Here is a 23378-nt window from a genome sequence, read left to right on the forward strand (position 1 = left end):
ACTGAGTCTATGGTAGATAGGCTTCACATAATTTGGAGGTTTCTGGATAATGGATCCCATACCTGTATTAACCATAATAAGTAAATTCAAGCTGCTTTTTATACAGAAGAGTTGTGTAACATTTACCTATGCAGGTATGGGACCTATTCTCTACAATACTTGGGGCCGGGGTTTTCACATGGGTTTTTTTAATGTAATTTTACCATACCTAGGTCTGCTAAAAAAAGTATTGAAACATAAAATAAACCCAATAGGATTGTTTTTGTCACCAGTATGAATTCATGCAGCTTAGTTTGGATCAAGTGCAAAGTACTGTTTTATTATTACAGAGAAAAAGGAAATAAGGGAAAAAAATGTAATTATTTTCTTTAAACTGAGTTGGTCTTTCCATAATTTGGAACTTTATAACTTTCTGGATATATATGACTGATGGCTTGCAAATGATATTCAAAACCCTTCATTCATCATATATCGTTAACAGGCAAAGATACCAGTGCAAATTAACACTATTTCACCAATTAAAACAGTAAACAAATTTTAAATACTTATTGTATTTATCAATTGTACAAGTTATTATTTGAAACTGGAACAGTAAGTAATCTACCAACAGGTTCCCTAGCAACAACATTCAGAAATATTTCCACCATTGTTTTTCTTATTCCACTGCAGATCAAGAATCTGATGAGCCTTCCCTATGCCATGAAGTTTCCTCTGATTCTACAGTAACCCTTAATGCACCTCTTAATGCTGGAGAAAATGGAGGGGGAATAGCATGTGTACCCAGGGCTGGCATGCACTCCCCACCTCCAAGACGTGCCTCTGAACAAGATCTGAATGGAACATATCTAAGCCAGCCATCGCGTTTCATCCCTTTAGGGGGATCACGTTTTATAGAGTGTCCCAGTATACGCATCACTAGTGACTCTCCAGGAAACAGTGATGGGGAATCAGAGGAGCAAAGCAGAAGGGACCTATGGGATGATAGACCCCCACGGGACCAGCTTTTCCTTCCTCCAGATCCATTTGGTTACCGTGAATCCTTCTTGAGCCCTAGTCCAGCAAGTAGCCATTCTTCGTGGAGTTTTTTGTCCTCTGAAGCCTCCTCTTGTGATTCTCTGGGGCAGATGTGTGAGGAGGTTGAGAGAGAACTTAATGAGGCTGCCTCACGTTTCACTTTGGCATCCCCCCTTGGATCTCCAAGGGGTTCTCCAAAACCATGGTGTGGGCAAAATGATGATTTTTGGTCAGTAAGTTCTGTTTCAGGACCCTCACCTTCACCACGTGAAGAGTTGCTCTTGCCATACCCACATGCCCAGGTATCCAGACCTACATCCCCTTGTGGAAAAAGGAGATATTCAAATTCTAATGAAGAAGGTATGCAGCAAACTGGATCTCCTTCCCCAGCCCACTCTCGAAGAGGCAGTGTTGGTGAAGATAATATTGCAATAGAAAGAGATGCTTCTCCTAAGCCTTGTGATCATAACCAGCAACCTATGCCAACTCCAACTACGGAGAGAGGAGATAACATACCACAAAAGGCCAGGAGAACCTCAGCAGAACAGACTGTGGCCCCAGTTAGACCTGAGGAATCTACAAGCCCCGTAAAAACCTCTCCACCAGGAACTTCTTTGTGTGAGGAGACCACTGGTGTTTTCCATCAAAACAGGAAAGAGAATGCAGGAATGGATTATCTTGCAGTTCCTTCAGCTCTGGCCTGGTCAAAAGCTAGGGTTGCAGGGCAAAGTCCAATATTCAGGTAATTAAGTGACAATAAGTGTTGATAATTTTTTATGCTAAAAAATATTCTATTGTGTGTTCTTAAGAGAGGGTGACCTTACAGTATAGTTTACTTAAATGTAACTGAGTATAGAATATGTTCCATACATTGTTGGCCAAATTGTTCTGAAATGAAAATTCACGTAAATGTTTGTAGGGCTCATTTAAGTTAAGTTGTGGTTTCTGCACCTTCCCTGCAGTAAGTTGTATGTAAAACCAATTTTGTTAAAGGTCAAGTGCACTCCCTCCACTTCCTTATAGTTGCACTCCTAGTCACTTAGTCCATCTCTGCCATCTCTAGGGTTCCCTCAGCACCCTTCTTTAATTGGTGCAGTTCAGTTGCGCTAAAAGAATAGGGGGCAAGCATTGCTTGTACACTGAATCCTGTAAATTATACCAGGAAGATTTTAAAAATATTCAGAGCAACTGTGTCTGATTTGCAATGAAGCGCACAAGCAATTGCCTTAATTTTGGTGAATCTGACACAGTTGCAGTAGGAGAAGCGCAAACACATCAAGATTCTGTGAAAATGCTGTATTGTGGGAAAAAAAATGGTGGACATGCACTCAAAACTACAATTTGCTCACTGCACAGGGGAATATACATGTGTACATGACAATGATGCAAATACTTAATGGAATACTATCATGGGAAAAATGCATCAGTTAATAGAGCTTCTCCAGCAGAATCCTGCATTGAAATCTGTTTTACACAAAGGCAAACAGTTTTTTTTTATATTTAATTTGTACATTTCACATGTGGCTAGCCATATTCTTTATTTCCCAGGGTGCCACAACCATTTGACTAGTGATGAGCGAATTTTTTCACCAGACGTGGATTTGCAGCGAATTTCCGCATTTCCGCATTGGCAAATTGTTTCGAGAAACTTTTGTGAAAATTCGGCACACGCCGAAAAAGTCGCGGCTGTGTCAAAAATGGGCACGGGCGACAAAAAAAAGACACAGGCGACAAAAAAGTCACGCGACAGATGCAATTCTCTCATCACTATATGTGACCTGTGGTCTGATAAACTTTAGTCACACTTTACTGCTGATCTGCAAGTTGCAGTAATATCACCCCCCCTCCCAGAAGCTGATCAGCAGATCAGTGGAAAGGTAGCAAGATAGCAGCTCCCAGTAGATATCAGAATAGCACTCAGTAGTTACAAATACAAATCTGGCTTGGGACTCCTCCAGTTACATGGGAGTAGGAGAAACAATAGGTTACCTGAAAGCAGTTCTAACGTGTAGCTATGGCTCCTTCTGGAAGCTCAGAATCAGGCACAATCAGGCACATTTGTCAGTTCAAGAATAACATTTTAAATGGTAGAGTGAATGATTTGCTATGTAAACAGTGTAACTTAGAAAAAAAAATACACCAAAAAATCATGCCAGTATCCCTTTAACTTTTGATTCTTCCCCAGGTCTTCCTCTCTGCCCCCTTTGGATTGGCCTCTGCCCAGCCAATTTGAGGGATTGGAGCTGAGAGTAGAGATGCAACCACGAACTCATCACCGTGCGCATTATGAAACAGAGGGAAGTCGGGGAGCTGTGAAGGCTTCTCCGGGGGGACACCCTGTAGTAAAGGTAACAATAATGCTTGTTTAGTTTTGTATATGCCAAAAATACAGGAAGCCCACAACAGCAGGGTAGGGTAGGAAACAAGTGCAAGCTGCTATGTTTTTTGCACTTTGCACCCTGCTCCACCATCAGAAAATAGGTTTCCATTGTGGTGTTATATATTTATATATATATATATTTATATATACATTAATAAACTTTTCTTTCCACCTTTTCTAATTAGTTTGATATAGGCCTGCCATTATTTTGCCATAAGTCTTGTGAGACTGTTGTTCTGTTATAAAGCTATCTACAATTCCAGTTATAAAGCTTGACAGAAAGGATGGCATCACATGGCTAACAAGAAATAACTTGTGTGTAGCATACAGTAGGTTCCTTGCTGTCTTAGAAAGGTGCATTCTGTGGCAAGTTACAACACATGCCTAGGATAAATGAAAAAGCAGTCATTTTGATAAAAACTTGTATTTCTACTAATAGCTTTTTTTAATGCCCACAACAGATCTGCCTGCAAGTATCTGCGTGCGTAAATACAGTATAGTTGTGCATCCAAGCCATGTGTATTTATAATGTCTTGTGCAATAGGGCCGTGTCATGCTTGAAGGCCCATGAAATATCTAAACCATTTCCTTTTTCAGTGGGGGAGGGATGGGCTGAAAAAGGAATGAGTGAAAATGTTACAGGAAAGCAAAAAGGAAATGAGTGAAAATGTTACAGGAAAGTAAAAAGAAAATCAGAAATCCTTGGAAGAAATAGTACAAGTGCAATTACAGCACTGGGGCAGATGGTTATAACAAAGAGATACAGTGTTCAAACTAAGGGAAGGAAGACTTTTTAAAGGGACGTTACCATAATAAGAAAGTGTTTTATTTATATTTTGAAGTTATAGAATTTTCTTTGGTTTGTGCAGTGTCCTGTAATTTGTTTTTGGTTGTTTATAAATGGGTTTTTTTGTATATATATCTTTTGCCTTCACTGATGTATTTATAGAATATAGTATTCAAAAATAATAATGCCATGTTAATGGGCAGGCCTCTTTATTGGGAATATGTAGACTAAAGGAATACAGCATGAGTTGTTATAACCACAACACAGCAAGTCATAGGGCTTTATTTATCAAGTGTAAATTGGGCCAGGGTTTCCTTTTATAAAATCATGGTACATAAAACATCAAATATCTCTTGATCTTATAAAACATAAAAGATTGTTGGTGCTTAATGTCACTCTTGTACCTGGGGCAGTAAGATCACAACTGTCTCACTGTCTTTTTGTCTGTATGTAATAACTTTTCACTGGGCTAATTTAGAGATTCAGTACTGTATAAGGTTAGCATCACTGGTTGGTTAACTTAACTTAGCCATAGATAAGATCACATGTATTTGCTGTTCCCAGTTTGGGGTAACAATTTTAATGACTTTTAATGAAGTACATGTACATGGTGTCTGTGTCTCTGTCACCACATACAAAGTCTTTCCCAAGCTTAGCCATTGGTAGCTTCCAAAACCACAGCTGTTGCTAAAGCTTGGCAAGGAAATAGTTTAGGTGATCCCCAACCAGTTGCTTGTGAGCAAACATTTTGCTCACTACCTCCTTTGATTGTTGCCTCAAAGTAGGTATCCATTTTGACATTTCTGCCTGCAAGCTTTGGAAGAACAGAGATACAGTTTTACTCCAAGCAGAGCCTCCTGCAGGCTAGCAGTTCGCATTGGACTAATAAATCACAAATCAATCACATTTCTTATTTTGCATCCTAATAGAACCTTTTTTATGCTTGTATGGCTCACCAACACTTTTTACATCTTTGTGGCTCACAAGTAAAAAAGTTTGGGTATATTGTTAGCAGCTCTAGGGAATCATAGGCATGACACTGCACACAGAAGTGCTCTATCATTATACAGGATCTTGTCACACCAGCTGGAATTATACTATTATGCTAATAACATTGACTTTAATATGGGGTTGTCATTGCGGGAGCCATGCTTATTATGTGTAGGCAATAACATGGATTTCTTCCTGAAAAATAATTGAGACAGAATGTGGCTGAGGTGTAGCAGACAGTACCCACAACACTCTGCATATTATTGATTTCTAAGGGATTCAGGTTAGTCTCATAAATTATGGAATCCGCATGAGGCATATTTACATTCATGTGCCTAAAACCACATTTTTACACACTATAAGGCTGAAATACCACACACTCCTACAGAATAAAGGCTTTACCTAAAGAAGTAATGTGAAGAAACTATCTTTCAACAGTCATGCTCCAGCTATCACAACATTTGTAAATTTTCTTAGAAAACTCCTGGTAGAGCAAGAATTCCAGCGTAACCTTCGGCAGACAGACTCTAGTAAATGCATATCTTTATACTTTTGCAAGGTTCCCTATAGACTTAACTGCACTGGAGAGCTATTCCTTTGCTGCATGCCTTGTGGCTGAAGGACTAAAGCACTGTAAAGGCTATTAATATCTGCCTTTAGCAAAGAAAGATGCCATTGTATGGAGTTGTTTTCACCTCTGAGTGTGGAATGGTTTCTGGTTCCTTTAGTCATTCAAAAAACTTGCCCATATGTTTCCATTTTATCCAGAGATCATCCACACCAAATATCCCTGTCCTTATGCAGGGTGCTTTCATGCTTTGTTGCTTTAACTAATGCATCACCTTATGGATGATCTGTTTTAGAGCTCAGATAAACATTTCTGCAAATACCATGCCAGAAATGTGCATATCTAAATGGCATGTGATTATTATTGTACAGTATGTCCTGATTTTCATCAAGGAGAACAAGTACATGTGGCATTAGAGAGGATGGCTGAGGGTATAGCTCTTTAATACTATAAGAGCAGTTGCATCGCCTTTCCGACAGTCCTAGGCAACTGAACTATTTTATGGTTTAGCAGATGTAACTTGGTGCCTAATCAGGGACCCATCCATCATCATTTGATGGCATAAAAGTATTATATAACCATATAGCATAATATATTCACAGGTAAGCCCGGAGAGCCACTAATCACACATCTTAGAGGTAACTATCATACTGTACTGGTAGGAAAGTGTCACAACTTGCTTGAATTCTAAAAATATACATTCTTGATTGATGTGGTATCTCAACAGGTATTAGGTGGCATGACTTTTTCATGTATTTTATTTTTCACAATTTGATAGTTCTGAAAAAGCAATAGCAAAACAATTGTCTGCCATGACTTTTCACTACCAAGATAGTATGAACTTATTTATTTACCAACATATTCCCTCATAGCCCCTCAAGTCTCCAGGTATCAGACTATAGTGTACATTTAAAGCTCTAATGAGCATGGCCTTTTATATCTGTAATAAAACAGTAGCTTGATTGTACTTGATTCTAACCAAGAATAATAAATCCATATTGGAGTAGGCAAAACAACTCTATAATTTTTAAATTATTTTTTTAGAAGACTTAAGATATGGAGATCAAAATTATAGAAATAACCCTTATCTTGAAAACCCCATGTCCTGAGTGTTCTGGATCTGGGGTTTATGGGTCTTACCTGTATCATCACTGCAGGATCTGCTTTAGAGCCCTGACAGACAGGACACTTTATTGCCTGGAGGGAAATCTCCTTTTCTTCAGGTGATAAAGATCCTGACAATACCTGTCCCTCTGCATTCAGTTCAATCACTACATGTAAAACAGTGTATGTCATGTGTTTTCCATGCAGCAATTCAAACAAATGCAAAGGGGCAATTATTGTTAAGTGACTTCCTCCTTACAAGCCTTCTTGCCACCATTTCCTCCGTAATACAGAATCTTCATACCTAAAATTAGTCTCAATATTCAGTGCATTGTGACATATAGCTTCTCTGAAATACTTCACAGATTATAAGGGGATATATGAATGTAGGACAATAGTGTTACACCAGTTAAAGTGTCTGTTTTGGACTTAAGTACTGGTGTTTAAATCTTTGGCATCCTTCTCATTGTGGTATATTAACAGATTAGTAGAAAAATCATTGGCAGGAAATTGCATATGATGAAATTAGGTGGTTATGCCAGCAACATCAGTAGATGATTTAATATAGGCTGGGTATATTAAAATGGTTCTTCTGGTATCATAGAAGGTGGTTACACTGTAATATAGGATTCTACAATTATAATTAATTGCAACCTTTGTAGAATCTGCTAATGAAGTTATGTTGATACAGACAGTGATCTACGGGTAATTGCTTGTGGAATTATTATTCCATGAACAGACATGGAAGGAGGTTAGTTGGATATAATACAGTGCTCTTTGCACATAGGGTAATTGTGTTCCACTATAATGGGCACACTTAGGTACAGAGCGCCATCATATTTATTACAGGAGCAATAAAAAATGTACTGCAGTCAGTCTAGAGCAGGGGTGTCAAACTCAATCACATAAGGGGGCCGAAATCTAAAACACAGGCTAAGTCGCGGGCCAAATTTTTTATTAATATACTCGTAAGATACTATGGGGTATATTTATCACAGTGTGTACAAAGTGGAGTAAGACATTACCGGTGATGTTGCTCATAGCAGCCAATAGATGCTTTGCTACTGTTGAAATCTGATTACTGATTGGATGCCTTGGGCAACATTACTGGTAATGCTTCACTCCACTTTTTACACAGCATGATAAATATACCGCTTAGTCTTAGTTACTATGTGAGGAAAATGGAAATTGATCAGGCTGGATGGTCAGAGACACTCACCAAGGGCCACATAAAACAGCCAGGTGGGCCGGATTTGGCCCCCGGGCCTTGGGTTTGACATATATGGTCTAGAGCAATGCGATAAGAATTTTACCATAAATACCATATCAATAACAACACAACAATCAGTATTCCACTACAGCTGAGGCATGTCACTTTATCACAGAAAAAACATAAACGAAAAATGTAATAAAAGCTGGGAATAGAAGATAAAATAGCATAAACAATGCAAGTGCAATGTAATATTCTACATTACACATTTTTATTCCCTGCATAAAGGTGGGATAATTTTTGGTGCAAAAAAAATTAGATTTCCAGCTTTTAGGGTTGCTAACTATTTTCATAGTTCCTAAAAATTGTATTCAAGTTTTGCAAAATAAAAATTGTTTGTACAATGGAAAAATGACTTATATTACATTGCGCCATTACAGTCGATTTGTCATAGCCTGTTTTCTGCAAATGATGCCTGGCTTTCCTATATTAAATTCCCCACAACAGTGAAAAAGATTTACTTTGAAAGACCTGCTGCAGTAAACTTCTTACATTACAAGAAACGATTCCCTGCAGTTCTTACATGTGACCATACACAGGCTCATAAAAATGCAAAGGAATATACAGGTATGGGATCCTGGAAACCAGTTATCCAGAAAGTTCTGAATTATGGAAAGGCCATCTCCCATAGACTCCATTATAAGCAACTAATTCAAATTTTTAAAAATGATTTCCTTTTCTCTGTAATAATAAAACAGTACCTTACACTTGATCCCAACTAAGATATAATTAATTCTTATTGGGGGCAAAACAAGCCTATTGGGTTTATTTAATCAAAATTGATTTTAAGTAGACTTAAATTATTGAGATCCAAATTACAGAAAGATCCCTTATCCGGAAAACTCTAGGTTTTGAGCATTCTGGATAACAGGTCCCATACCTGTAATACTATCATCTGCACGAAGCCTCTTATGACAGAAATATGGAAAGATTTATACTATTGCAATAAAAAAGGAAGACTGATGCGTAACTTAAGAAAGCACTACTTTACTTTAACAGTTATAAACACATGGAATAAACTCTGAGCAGATGTTATGTTCACTAAAACATTAAAGGAATTTAAAAATGCATATGTTATGAGGCAATTACATAGACCTAAGAAAATAATACAAAAAAAAGCATTTGATAGAGGGTGGTGTTAGGAGAGTTTGTGCTTAGGCACATTCTTGTATCTACGTGTGCTGTTTCTTTGATGGTATGGGGCAGATGTTCTCTAAAAAAAAATAAAAACTTTTGGTCAGCTGAACGCCATAAAGCAAGAAGGCTAAGAAGCCACATCAGACAGTGTGGGCTGCATGGTGGGCAGCTAGATAACTGTACTTCAACCAAGGAGATGTCACATTGATGCTTCCTTCACTGGGTGACTGGATGATTCCCAGCTGTTCCCATCTCCTCTTTTCTTTCCCACGCTTAAGCTTCTGTTCCTACTTTATAAAACTGTGTCCTGGAGGGACATTTATAGTCCCTTGTACCCATGACTGTCCCTTCTTCCTGTGCCTGTTCTCTGTCCCATTACCCTCACCATTCCAGCGGCCCTGACATTTATACGCAGATGAACTTATCAGGGAGAGTACAAAAAAAGGGGGCAAACTAAGACTTATAAAAAGTCTGGGACAGAGATATGGGAATGGAAGGGACACAGAAGAGTAGAAAGTATGAAGGGAAAGCAGTTCAGCCCCCCCTCCTTCCATATAAACACATTCTGAGCTTTTAATAGAGGACTAGAGCTATGCTTGGCAGTTTATATTCCATATGAGCATGGGACTGAAGTTTGTGTGTGTCTGAATGGGGTTTATATTTAGAGAGGGATACAAAGTAAATATATATGTGTTACGTACATACACTTGCCCTGTTCTGTACATTAATGAAGTTATGTAGTTAGATATCTGAACATCTTTTTGATGATCTGTGGTACAGTATATATATGTATGTATGTACGTATAACTTTATTTATATAGCGCCACAAGGGTACGCAGCGCTGTACAATCTTACAAAATTAGAATAGAACAAAATAGAATTCCAGCAAATGTGAACTGACAGTGGTTGAGTGTTTTTTTGTGCTGACATATAAGAACACATATATTTCAGTGTGTATGTCTGAGGATGGCATAGTAGCAAGATTAGTTTAAGACTTATTACTTATCATTTATTAAAAGATATTCTCTTTCAATAAATCAGGCCATCTACTAATGAATGAAATCTTCATAATTGCAGTTATGTTAATGCAATAAAAATAGTTACCCTTATTTAGGAATACGTTATGGATTAAAGCTGTTTGCAATAGGGAACCTCAAAGTGTTGCTGAACTACAGCTGCAGCATTGCACTAGCGTTAAAGGCTGTTAGCAGACACTGGGAGTTGTGGTTCAACCAGGTGCATTTTGGGGTTCAATAACACCTGAGATGGCTGTCCTGATGCCACCCCCACTTCTGATAACACAAGGGCAAGAGGAGGCCATATCAAACAGTTAAAAGAAAACTGAAAAAAAGAAATGTGGCTCTTAATTCTACCAGGGTGGCTTTTTGTGTCCCCTAGTAACTTGTCACGCTTTGTCTCATGAGGCAGTGTCTGGCAAGTGACTAAGGGACATAAAAGCCACCCCAGTAAAATTAAGAGCCACATTTCTGTCCCATACCTGTTCACATAGATCACTTTCCTCCAGTCCCCCTGCAAATGCTGTGCTGTTGTTTCCTGGTATTGCAGTTCAACACTTCAAAACTACCTGTTCCTCACATTCATTCAAGCACAGTAGGCATGCCAGTAATGGCCACATATTTCAGCATGAACCCTTAAGCATGTGGGAAATTTAACAGTAAACCCAAAGCTCTTGGGCACCACTACTATCCCAAAGCATATTCTGTTATGTTCATGGAAATTGTTTCCTTTGAATAGAAAGACTAAAAAGAAAAACATATACCAAGCTGGCAAAATGAATTTATTTTGTATAAAAGAGATTAGAATTGTGTATTGCTCCTTGCGCTACCAAAATCCTATGTGGCAGCTTAGAAGAAGAAGCACAGGAGTCTTTATCAAGTGATGATACTAAGAATTGAATTGTTCTGATTTTTCCTTCACTGATTGCACAACTGATATGAAAAGGCAATACCTTGTGGCATACAGAAGTATTTGAATTTTGTGCCGTGTCAATATATAAAACATATGGGACCCAAAAGATGCTGCCCTGGTTGCTTAGAAGTAGACCCATTGAAAAGAATTGATGTGTATAATTTTACAATCTTGCCTTTATACAACAAGCCTGGAGTCATCATAGATAACAAAAAGAAGTTAAGAGTACTATACAGATGGGTGTGAGCTGCGCAAAACTCTGAATAATTTACTGTACAACTAAACCAGAGAACTCAAATTGTTAAATGTGCAAAAAGGAACAGTAACACCAAAAAAGTGAAAGTGTTTTAAAGTAATTAGAACATAATGTACTGTTGCCCTGCACTGGTAAAACTGGTGTGTTTGCTCAGAAACACTACTGTAGTTTATAGAAACAAGCTGCTGTTTAGCATAAAGGCAACTGAAATAGGGATAAATGGCACAGGTTACATATCAGTTAACAGATAAGTTCTGTACAACATCATTATATATCTGCTTTCTACTGTTTAACCTGTACTTTTTCTCCTTTGAATGGCTGCCCCCACGGCTACACAGCTGCTTGTTTATATAAACTATAGAAGTCTCTTTTACAGATCACTTTTACCAGTGCAGGGCAAGAGTGTTACCTTAAAGTGTAAGTGTGCACAAAGGCCTCTGTATAAACAACCCCCTCCCCAGCTGCAGCCTGGCTATGAGATAAGGAAAAACTCATTATACAGAGGGTTTTTTTTTTATTGTGTGCATTAGAACAGAAAATAGGATGTTTACTTTCAGATTTATTCCAGTTTAGTGACACAAAATAACAAATACCATACATATTTCATAATTAAAACAATAGGCAAAAAGTATTCTTAGCACAAGCCATGCCCTGTATTCTTAGCACAAGCCATGCCCACTGAACCAATAGTAAAAAAAGGTCTACTGCCCTTTTAAGTCTAAATACAGGCATTTACTTGGTTATTATTATCATATGTATTATATATGTCTCTGTTTAGAAGCCCTTTGGTGTCTATTTTAATCTGTTATTCAAATAACTGCCTGGCACCTAGGGCCATAGGAAACCTAGCAATCAGACAGCATTTTTTCTTTGTTTTGTGCCATTGTGTTTCTCTGCTTTATTTTATGCGTAATTCACATTTCTCAATTATTTCCTGTGGTGATTCGCTTTCTACTTTTCTGCACAAAGTAACATGAGGAACATTTGTATTGTGGTTACAACTGGCCAGCATATTTGTATTTAGTCATCAGTTGGGTAATAGCTAATGACAGAGAATATTAATATAATGATTTTTCTTACTGTAGATGTTTATTGTAAATTAGTAGGGTTTTTTTGTTCTCTGTTGGAGACCGGATAGTAACCCCCTCCATTACTGTTCCCCCAGCTCTCAGGATATAACGAGAAGCCAATTACACTTCAAATGTTTATTGGCACCGCAGATGAACGCAACCTTAGGCCCCATGCATTTTACCAGGTTCACAGAATCACCGGTAAAATGGTGGCAACACCGAGTTATGAAGCACTGGTGGGAAGTACCAAAGTGCTAGAGATGTCTCTCCTTCCCGAGAACAACATGTGTGCCAAGTAAGCAGGATATTACCTTCTACTGTATATTTTTATGTAGAAGGATTGAGTGTGATGTTAAAAATGTTACTGTTGGGTTTCCTATTTGTAGTGAGGGAGAGCAATAGGGGATAAAGAAAACAGTATAAACTGTCAGCATTGTCATGCAGAAACTCCACTCCAGAACAAGTAAGTTAGGGCAAAACCAGTATGCTCTGACCCTCCATTAGCAGACTTTTTAAATTATTGTTTATACCCTTTCTATCATGTTTAGGCCCCTTTCCTTGCTGATTTAATAACCTTCACTTATTACAGATCTAAAGCCAGTGGTCACAAATGCAGTGTGTTGAAAAAAAGAATAATTTTTATCTCCTGCACCAAACTTGGCATATTTTCTGACTTACCCACTGTGTGGGCACTGCCAAAACAAAACCAGGGAACTGGAGAACCCAAATTAACATCAGGATCATGTGTTTTTCTATGTCTGTCCCTTTATGAGGTATCATTAAGTAGAGAGCCTATCCATGTTTTGCCTGGGTGTATTTCTGGCCATTGGGGATTAACATTCTCACAGATTCAACACATCAACTGTTCCCTAGGTAAAATGGGGTCGTCATTTGATAGTGGCAAATACAGTTCAACCTGCTAAGTATATTTCAGCAAGCACAGATTCCAGCTCCCAATTTGACTAATGTTAGCCTTCCCCCTTCTGCAGTGGAATGATTTAGGCACTAAAATAACTAATAATATACATTCTCATCCTTTAGTCAGGGATAAAAAACTATAAAACAAGTAGGTGTGACCTTATCCCATCAACTGTCAGTGTAATGGATGAATGTAATAAAAAGCTTAAATAGAAAAACTGTAATGAAAAAATGACCATTTCACAGTATAATGCTCTTTATTAGGCATTTTTTGTACTGATAGTTGAACTATGCATAGGCTTGCTTTTAAAAATGTGCAAATAAAAAAATGTGATGAGTTGCTAAATACATTGGAAGGCTTAAAAAAATCTGTATTAAATTTGTACAACGGAAACCTATTTATTTGTTTTTATTTGTTTAAGAGAAAGATTTATGCATTGCACATTTTTGAATGACATGCCCCCATTCCTCAACTTTCTGTAATGTATTTAGAACAATACTGTGTGATTAGCTTTAGTAGGACAAAGGATGGATAATTGTGTTATTGATTCAGTATAGACTGTGCTGGTATCCTGAAGCTTCGAAATTCTGACATTGAGCTTAGAAAAGGGGAAACAGACATCGGTCGGAAGAACACCCGGGTCAGACTTGTGTTTCGAGTGCATGTTCCTCAAGGCGCTGGGAAAGGCATTTCATTGCAAGTGGCCTCCATACCTATAGAGTGCTGTGAGTAATCCTTGTAAGAGTATATTCTAAAGGGGTTAAAGCAAAACAACTTTCATGCAAACAGATAAATATGATTGTTCAGAGCAGGATTCTCTGGGCATGAAAGAGTAGACGTGTGAAAAACTGGTTCTTCAGAAGTGACAGCTGATTTGGACCCACTTATACTATATTTTTCAGAAATGTTGAGAATAGAGTCGTGTGAACTCTGTTGCCTTTTTAGACCAGAGTGCTCATGTCACATAAAAGTAAAGGTTTAAGCACTGGCCCATTAGGGGTGGCTTTAATACCTGGTGATTAATCTAAAGGTATGTTAGATCACTAGAAGTATAGCTAAAATTCCTGTCCTGAGTGCTAGAGTATTAAACCCTCATGAGATGTCCATAAAGTGGACTGTGCTTAAGTATAATTTTATGAAACAGCAAAAGATAGGGCTGGCTGTGGTTATATGGAGATAAATAAGTGGGATAGGTTATTATTGTAGAATTGTCTGTGAGGCTTCTGTCTGTGCTGCCTTGCCTTCATTTTAGCCCTACATCCTGGGCACTCTATAGTGCGCCATCTTTAAATAATGTGTCCTCATGTTTATGTATGTCTTTTCTCATTCTCAGCCCAACGCTCAGCGCAGGAGCTTCCCCAGGTGGAGAATTACAGTCTTAGTGCATGCTCAGTGAATGGCCGGGAAGAACTATTGATCTGTGGCTCCAACTTTCTTTCAGACTCTAAGGTCATCTTCCTAGAAAAAGGTCCAGGTAAGATTCTATGCTATTTGTAGCATAGTTTGGCTAATAATTAAATAATTGGCATAATAATTAAATAACAGAATTTTATTTTTCACTTTTCACCTGAATCTTTGTGGCAAATGTGTCATGGGGATAAAGAGCATTTTGCCACTGGGCTCATGGCCCTTAGACCCAAATGGTGTGAAAGCAGAACAATTCTGTGCATGATATAAGGTGCTGATTTTAGCTGCAGATTGTCAGGTACATGTGTGTGTCTTTATTCCTTTAAATTACTTTCAACAGATGGAAAGTTACAATGGGAAGAAGAAGCGAAAGTTAACAAGCTGAAGAGCAATGAGGTAAATGTACATCTGTTTAGCACATTTGCTGGTTTATTAATTTCCATGTTTAGGACAGTGAATTGTAGGTGTAAGGGGATCTATCTATCAAAAAGTGTGCTTATTTTCTCTACTACAGATCAAAAGAAGCCACTATACTGTATGCAATATGCATTTTTTTCCATTTTTTCAAAACTAATACCTTTAGCTTGTTTTGTCATTTGCTTGGCAGTGACAGAAATGCCTGTTCATTTCCTGTTGGCTGCTGCTAGCTCAGTAGAAAGAAGTGCCACTGAGCCTTTTGCAATAGGATGGTAGCACCTTTTTTTTTGCAGAAAAGAATGAGCTGTTAAAAAGAGAGAAAAAAATAACGATACTATATTACAAAATTACTTATTTTGCTCTACATAATCTACAGCTCTACAGTATAATAACTGTAATTATACATACCCAATATGGAGGGTTAGCAGAGAATACAGGGAGTGGTAGTATATTAGCAACTGAAGAACTGCAGACTTCAAAGTCTGAAAACAGCTCATTTACTGCCAGTTTGGAATATGCACTTAGTATGGAAACACTGGACAAGACTAGGCTGCTGTAGTACTCTGGGCTTATATTACTTTACTACACAAGCCTCAGTGATACTCATTCCAGTTATTCCTTCCTGCTGCTTGCATTTGTAGATCTTTAATTCTATGCTGCCCTCAGGTGGTGGATTACTGTCTGTTTTATCTAGAGCTCATTTTCCTATAAAAGTGTCAAAATGAAGGTACTGTAAGTTAAGGTGCCTTTTGCTTTCATTTGTATTGCTCGCCCTAGGCCAATCAAAGGTGTTTCCTAATAAACTACAAGGGCTAAATTCCACAGCAGATTTTGGTCAGATTTTGTGAGTCAGATTTTATTTGATCTTGTCATGCAACACCACAAAATCTTATCTCCATAGTAAATGATGTAAAGTCGGATCATATAAAGTCAGATGGTGTATTTTGTTCATGCATCTACATCTGACAGTCAATGTATTTCAATGAGAAAAAAAAGTCTGTCAAATTTTATGAAGACGCAACATGCAGCATTCCCTTCCAACAAACATGCCATCTTGAATGGCAATCCTTTTATATAGTTTACACATCAGATTTTGTATCAGTTCCATTATATTTTAACCCATCTGATTTGTAGGATGCGTTTTGTCAATCCGACACCATCCTACAAAATCTCCTTGGAGTTTAGCTCTTTATGGTTACAATACTTTGCTGGTTTACTGTATAGACCCTATGTCAGTCAGTTAGTCATTCCTACCAGACTAAATGGGCATATAATGTGTGTACTACAAAATAAACACAGTGGCTGAATTCTGAATTAGGGGATAGGGAAAGACACTGCAATAAATGTTAAGAAGATTTTTCACATACTGAATTGTAATAACTGGTATGCCATTAACGTGTTTATTTACAGTCTTTGTTGTCTGTGCAAGTCCCTGAATACTGTAACAAGGAAATAACACGACCTTTGCAAGTCTATTTTTACATCTCTAATGGGCGCAGGAAGAGGAGCCCCATGCAGAGTTTTCGATACTTACCCAGTGAGTACCAACTACCTTTTGCAATACCAAATAATAATGTGTCCCACTTGTAGGAAAGGGGCTAATCAAAGAACTATATAATATGGAGAATGAGAGCATGTACAGTGTTTTAGCTACTTCCCTTCACTAAAAGCCATGCAGGAAAGTGTCCCATGACACAAACTTTACATGCAGTATCAATGCTATATCTGTACTGTGGTGGCACCCAGATTATGGGTGAAATATTAGGTAATGATGCAGCACAAGTTTCTAGGGTCAACTGATATTACTGCAGTAATGCCAAAAAGAAGGGTGCCAATGTATTCCTAGTAACTAGCGATGAGTGAATATGTTCCATTTTGCTTCGCAAACATTTTTTCAAATCTTTCAAAAGATTCTCGAAACAGGGAAAATGTTGTGCATCAAAAAAATTGTCGCACGCGTGAATACGTTTGACGTACAACAATTCTTTTGATAAGAGACAATTCTTTTTGGCGTGAGACAATTCTTTTTGACGCAAGAGACAATTCTTTTGACATGCGACAATACGTTTAATGCACAACAATTCTTTTGACAAGTGAGACAATTCTTTTTTGATGTGCGTCAGTTCATTTGATGCGGGCGACAATTCTTGTGCCCATTTCATGAACAAATCCGCCAATGGCGAAATGTGCAAATTCGCCGTGAATCCATGCCTGGCAAATTTTTTGCCTATCACTACCAGTAACCCATACCTTAAGTGAAATGAATTATCTATTACTCATTATTCACTGTATTTTCCTCTATGTACAGCACTAAATCCATGTGCCATACATTACCTTATATAGTATACACATGTCTTTACTGTTTACTTTCAATACTACTTTTTTCCTTCACACATGAGGGGTCATTTACTTCCCCAAGTGAGTTACTGATATTAACTTTTACTATTATGTTGATCCATTAATGGATCAACTAGGGGTTTTGCCTTTCGCTGGCTCAACTAGACATAGGTAGGACAGATATAAAACACTGCATTCTCTCTACTTTTATTCATAACAAAATAATGTAGACCAAACATAACCAGAGCTTGCCATATTCACTAGAGCTATTTTTTGTGCAATGTATTTAGAGATGCATTCAACCTTAGAAACTGGTAATTTATTACAAACAAAATGTGCCCTGGTTGCTATTGGTTACTGCATAGGATTAAAGATGCATATATGCTCATAAACATGTATGTTCATGTGTATGTTTTAATGATCACTTATGACATTTTCCTTTTTGTTTTCTAAAACTTTTACTCTCTGTCATTTTCTTCCCCTTTTTCTTTTTTCCTTAAATGTTTTAAGTTATTTTTAAGGCAGAGCCTTTGCCTGAACTTGCCCTACACAGGTTCCCCTCTTCCTCTCTGACAAATTCGTGCCACCTTTCAGTAGATTCAGGGCAGATGGAACTTAGCACCTCCTTTTTGCCTCCATTGCAGTCTAACTTGGGGGACACCCCCATGGAGGTCTCACCTTATTACACATCTCCACATTCAGAGCATATGTACCAAGGTGACCCAGACTGTGCTGTTGGCAGCAGCTCTTTCATGGGATGCTATTTCAATCCTCCGGTACCTACAGATTTCAAATGTCCTCCATCTTATCCTGAGAATGGGAGTGAAGTGTCACTGTCATTGCCCTTCCACTCTAACTCCAATCCTGCTCTCCCTCCCAGTCCTGTGCCTTGGTCTCCACAACCCTGTTCATCCCATTCTGCATGTGCCTCTACATTTGGGGGACCTTTGTTACCCCACTTAACTCAACCCAGCAAATTAAATGAAACACTTGCTGTATCACATGAAAATTATTCAGCTTCCCCAAACCTGGCAGCCTTGGAATTCGATGCCACTGCCCATCCCTTCTCACCTGCTTATCAACCCTTTACAACGTGTGCACCTCCATCTTATACCACTTTGGGTGATGGGGAGAGGTTGGGTCCTACACAACCTGTTGAGTCTTCCACTCTTCCAATAGTGAGCAGAGTGGATCAGTGCACTCCAGTCCAACAGTTTCCTTCAAATGCTCTCCCAGATCACCAAACTAATCATTTAAATTCCCAGGTACAGAAGGGCAGAGCAGTATCTCAGACAGTATTTGCAACTCCGTCTCCAAGTTTGCCCCCATCAGAAGAGGAGACTGCACCCCAAGCATTTGCTCCTACTTTCCATAACTTATCCTCTTGCAGAGCTTCTTCACTCACTTCCCTTTGTCCTTCTTCACATCCATCTCCCTTTTCATCTCCTTCATCCCCCTCTATATCCATCAATTCTAATCAAAGTTCAGAGCTGAATCGAAATGGTACCCAGGCCCTATCTCCTAACAAGAAAGACAAGGACGTCTGTTTCCACCAACTTTCTGAAGAATACCCTAATTCCACAAACAGCACCGAGAAAGGAAAGGCAAAAGAGGATGGGCAAGAGTTTGAAAGAACATTTCATCCCATACCTATCCAGGGGATCACGCTGGAAGAAGGTAAGATAATAATTATTATCCTTTATTTATGTAGCACAGACATATTTAACAGTGTGTTACAGAGATTATACATAATACACAATAAGCAAATACCTGGTAGATGCCATGTTCATATTATCACAGCATAATTGGTTTTCTGCCCTGGCTCTACTAGAGGTAATAAAATAATGAATTGTTCTTCAAGGTCTGAACAGTACTTAGCAGGGTGAGTGTGCAATTGCACCCAATGTGTCAAATTAAGTGAAAATAAAATTAACGCACATAAGACACAGATTTGGTGGAATTTTTCTTAGATTGGATCTCGTGGTTTCTTGTGCTCGGCATCAAAATGACATCAATACACAATTCTTTAGGTTATCATCAGATTGAAGGTGTCAGAAGCTCCAGGGTTCTCTTTTGTCAATACTCACCTATGGCGAGCCCAGCTATATAGAAGCGCAAGGGGCATGTTTGGATGTAATTCAAGCAACAGCTTCATTTATTTTTCACAGACTGCAGTTTTGGTGCTGTGCAGCTTTAACTAAACTCTAATGACTGGGGAAACCACACACACAGTAGATTGCAATAGCCACAAAACAGAAACACTCATATGTAATAAAAGGCACTAAGTTTATCCAGAAGCAATAAAACATAGATATGAAATCTTGTATCTGGAGTGAGTTAGACCTAGGGTTTTCCATATAAGGGAACTTTCTGTAATTTTGATCACCTTTCCTTTAGGTTACTACATAACAGTTAAACATTAAAAACCCAATAGGATTGTTTTGTCACCAAAATGGATTAAACTTAATTGCTATTAATAATGAGAAAGGGGAAATCAGTTAAAAAAATAACAATTGTGCCAGGATCCACATCACAGCCCAGTGGAAGTCCAACATACTTTCTAATACAAAAGTTTTAGCTAAAGTTGAGTATATACATGCTAACAAACTACTTAAATACCAACTGGACAATAAGATGAAACCATATATCAAGATATGGGACACCTGGATACTAAACAGAGAGACTCTCTCGTGCACAAAGCTATGGGTAGAGCCCCCCTACTTTAGGTCACCATAATGTATTATGCTGGATAACTCACTGTTCAATTACTTCCTTTCCTGTCTCTTTTGTCTGGCAATAACCAACCATGCAAGGAGGCAACACATGACAGGACCTAGAGCGCATATTGTTGATTATTATTGTTTCTTTCATTTCCTTATTCAATTGTACCCTTCTCCTTACCTAACATACTATGTGACAAGTATGATTGGAACCATTTTTTCCAGTTCTATACAATATATTAAATTTAATAAAAAATAAAGTTAAAAAAGAACACTTAATTTCTTAAATAGAGCTTTATGGAAATATATTTTCATAGTTATGAACTTTCTGGATAAAGTGTTTTTTTATACCTGATACAGAATCATAAAGTATAAAAAATACAAGTTGTTTGCTGACTTGCTGCTTTTTATAAATACCCTTGCTTCTGGGCTGAATGTAAACTAGTGAGATTTTGCTTTCCAAATGCGAAAGTACTTTGAATTAATAGTAACAAAATGTCATTCCTGCTGACACTGAAAGAAACTGCTTGGGATAGGAACACCGATATAATGGCACAGAGGTTTTTTAATGTCCTGTCTTTCTCTCTTTCAGTGAGTGAGTTTATAGGCGAAGATCTGCACAGCTTTCCAGAGCCGCCTCAAGAGGAATAATGCATGATGGCACCAAACAATACCCAAAATGGTCTTGGCCTTCTCAAGCTGCTCTGTCAAGGGCAGGGCTGGCTACTGTCATCAACCTTTCCAGAAAATAAATCTACTAAAGGCAGGCAAACCTGCCATATTCTTTTTGGCTTGTCCATTAATTCTTCCACGTCCCTAATGTAATTTTCTGCTGTAGCATATTGTCCTATTGAAATTTCTTCTCTAGAATATTTTTTTACAGCAGAATGTTGTTGGAAAGGCCATGAGTGTGCTCTGTATTTTTATGAGTATGCAAAGATTTGGTACTTTGCATCTTTCACTACCCCTTTATCCATTTACGAACTAGTCAAAAAACCTCATTCTGCCAAGCATTGCATGTGTGAGTGCACTGACTTTGTGGGCAGCACTGATTCTCAAAGCATGAACCAATGCAACTATATACATCTGTTTTATATTTATACCTATTTTTGGGTCTGTTACAGTGGCAGTTCTTTAATATAGCTCCTCCTGTATATAAAGATTCTCTCTGGGTTACTACACAGCTGGCATAGCTCTGAACCATTCCAGATAAGTGGGAATGGATTTTGCAGCAGAGTCTTGTTTTTTTAAATCTGCAATAGAAAGAAATACACAAAAAATGCTTTATTCAGCAACTTAAGCAGTTGTGGAACTTAAAGTTGCATTGGCCTTATTCAGAATTTGGTTTCACGCCATCTATCAGGGCCTGTCCTACTTAAGTTGCTGTCTGTAGCATTGATGCAACATGCTTCTTTCATATGATATAGCATTTATGTGTAGAACATGTACATGTGTTTACCATCAAAGACCCTCTGCTAAGTGGATTACAATGTATATTTATATATATATATATATGTATTATTTGTATTATTTTATATGTGCCAGTTTGGCCTTTTGTATGTCTATGTTTTGCAATGGATTGATTAAAAAGATGGTAAGATATGTTTTTTTGCCTGTGGCCAGTTTGTGATACATGCCATACTTTGTCTCTTTTGAAGAAAACCTATCACTGGTTGATGTTTTGCTATCAACATTGGCATACCTAATGGTATGGCTCTATGGAATATCTCAAATGAGAATATATGCAAACATGTAAGAGTGCTTGTAGAGCAAGGAAACCCAGATGAAAAGGGGCCCTAAGTGAAAGCAATTTCATATTATAAGTGTGAAACAATTATGTTCCTAAAACTTTAGGCCTGCTAAAAATACATTTGCATTGGAGCCCACTAACTAGTTATTCCTCTGCTGAAAGGTTATGTTTTAGGTAATCAACATACTATGGCACTATATTTTACTGTCTCTTAATGAAAAATAAAACCTAACATAAATAGGGTCATGTCTGGACTGGCAATCTGTGGATTCTGGCAAATGCCAGAGGGGCTGCTCTAAAATGCCATAAACAGACATTATTAATTGAGCTGGTGGGAGTTGTTTGGACCTCTGTGTACTGGAAATGCCAGGACCTATTTTGTCTCCCAGTGCAGACCTGAATAGGGTGTATTTCCATATATAATATATTCAGTACTATTATATATTATATTAAGGACATTCTAATCTGAATATTTTAACAACAACCTTCACCCTTTCTTTCCTAAACCACATTAAATGATACTACAGCTATGGAACCAGTTATCCAGAATGCTCAGGACTTGGGGTTTCCGGATGAGGAATCTTTCCATAGTTTTGTTCACCATACTTAAGATCTCCTAAAATATTATTTACATTAAATACACCCAATAAAATTGTTTTTATTGGCACCAATTATGTATTAATTGGGATCAAGAACAAGGTACTGTTTAATATTACAGAGAAAGGGAAATCATTTTTAAAAATGTGAATTGATTAAAATGAATAACAGAAAAATATATCCAAGGCAGGGCCAATATGGGACATTGTGCGGTCTAAGACAAAAAAGCCCAGACACCATCTCTACCAACCTCCCTCCCTTTGTCCTCTTGTTGTAGCATAGCATAGAAAGCACTACTGCTATACTGTTTTATACCAAAAGAGCTGAACATTCTGTTAAAAAAGTGACTTACTTGTGCTATATAAATAAAGACACAAAGACAAAAATGGGCTTTATGGTTCAAATTTTCCTATTGTAGTTCATGGGTTTCTCTGTGTTGACTTAAAATGCTTCATTAAAGCCTGCTGTTTGTGTGTGCATATACACATACAGATGGAGGAAAATTTATTAAATTAACTAGAACAAACTGATTCGACCTGGATCAAAATATTTTCTAATAGGGTAAAACATAGAAGTATAGGAAATGGTACCCACTATGCTATGCTTTTTTTTATACCTTCACAAACAGATGGTATACCATTTAAAATAACTTTTCCACTTGTTTTTTTGTTCTGTCTGAAAAGAATTATAAAGTGGGTTTAAACTCTCCCGAACCCTTACACTGTC

The 23378-nt window shown here is 37.8% G+C and overlaps 1 protein-coding gene across 1 annotated transcript in view; it reads left to right on the forward strand.

Annotated features, from left to right (window-relative positions):
- Positions 1 to 21923, forward strand: part of nfatc4 (nuclear factor of activated T cells 4) — a 37908-nt gene extending 15985 nt beyond the window's left edge. Inside the window, exons 2-10 of the mRNA XM_002934323.5 lie at positions 670 to 1756; positions 3200 to 3362; positions 12601 to 12800; positions 13977 to 14149; positions 14758 to 14898; positions 15172 to 15227; positions 16659 to 16785; positions 18096 to 19262; positions 20898 to 21923. Of these exons, the coding sequence (XP_002934369.1) occupies positions 670 to 1756; positions 3200 to 3362; positions 12601 to 12800; positions 13977 to 14149; positions 14758 to 14898; positions 15172 to 15227; positions 16659 to 16785; positions 18096 to 19262; positions 20898 to 20956 (3173 nt within the window). The 3' untranslated portion in view covers positions 20957 to 21923. The remainder of the gene's footprint in view (positions 1 to 669; positions 1757 to 3199; positions 3363 to 12600; positions 12801 to 13976; positions 14150 to 14757; positions 14899 to 15171; positions 15228 to 16658; positions 16786 to 18095; positions 19263 to 20897) is intronic.
- Positions 21924 to 23378: the final 1455 nt, after the last annotated feature.

The sequence above is a fragment of the Xenopus tropicalis genome, chromosome 1, assembly GCF_000004195.4.
Source record: "Xenopus tropicalis strain Nigerian chromosome 1, UCB_Xtro_10.0, whole genome shotgun sequence".
NCBI lineage: Eukaryota > Metazoa > Chordata > Amphibia > Anura > Pipidae > Xenopus > Xenopus tropicalis.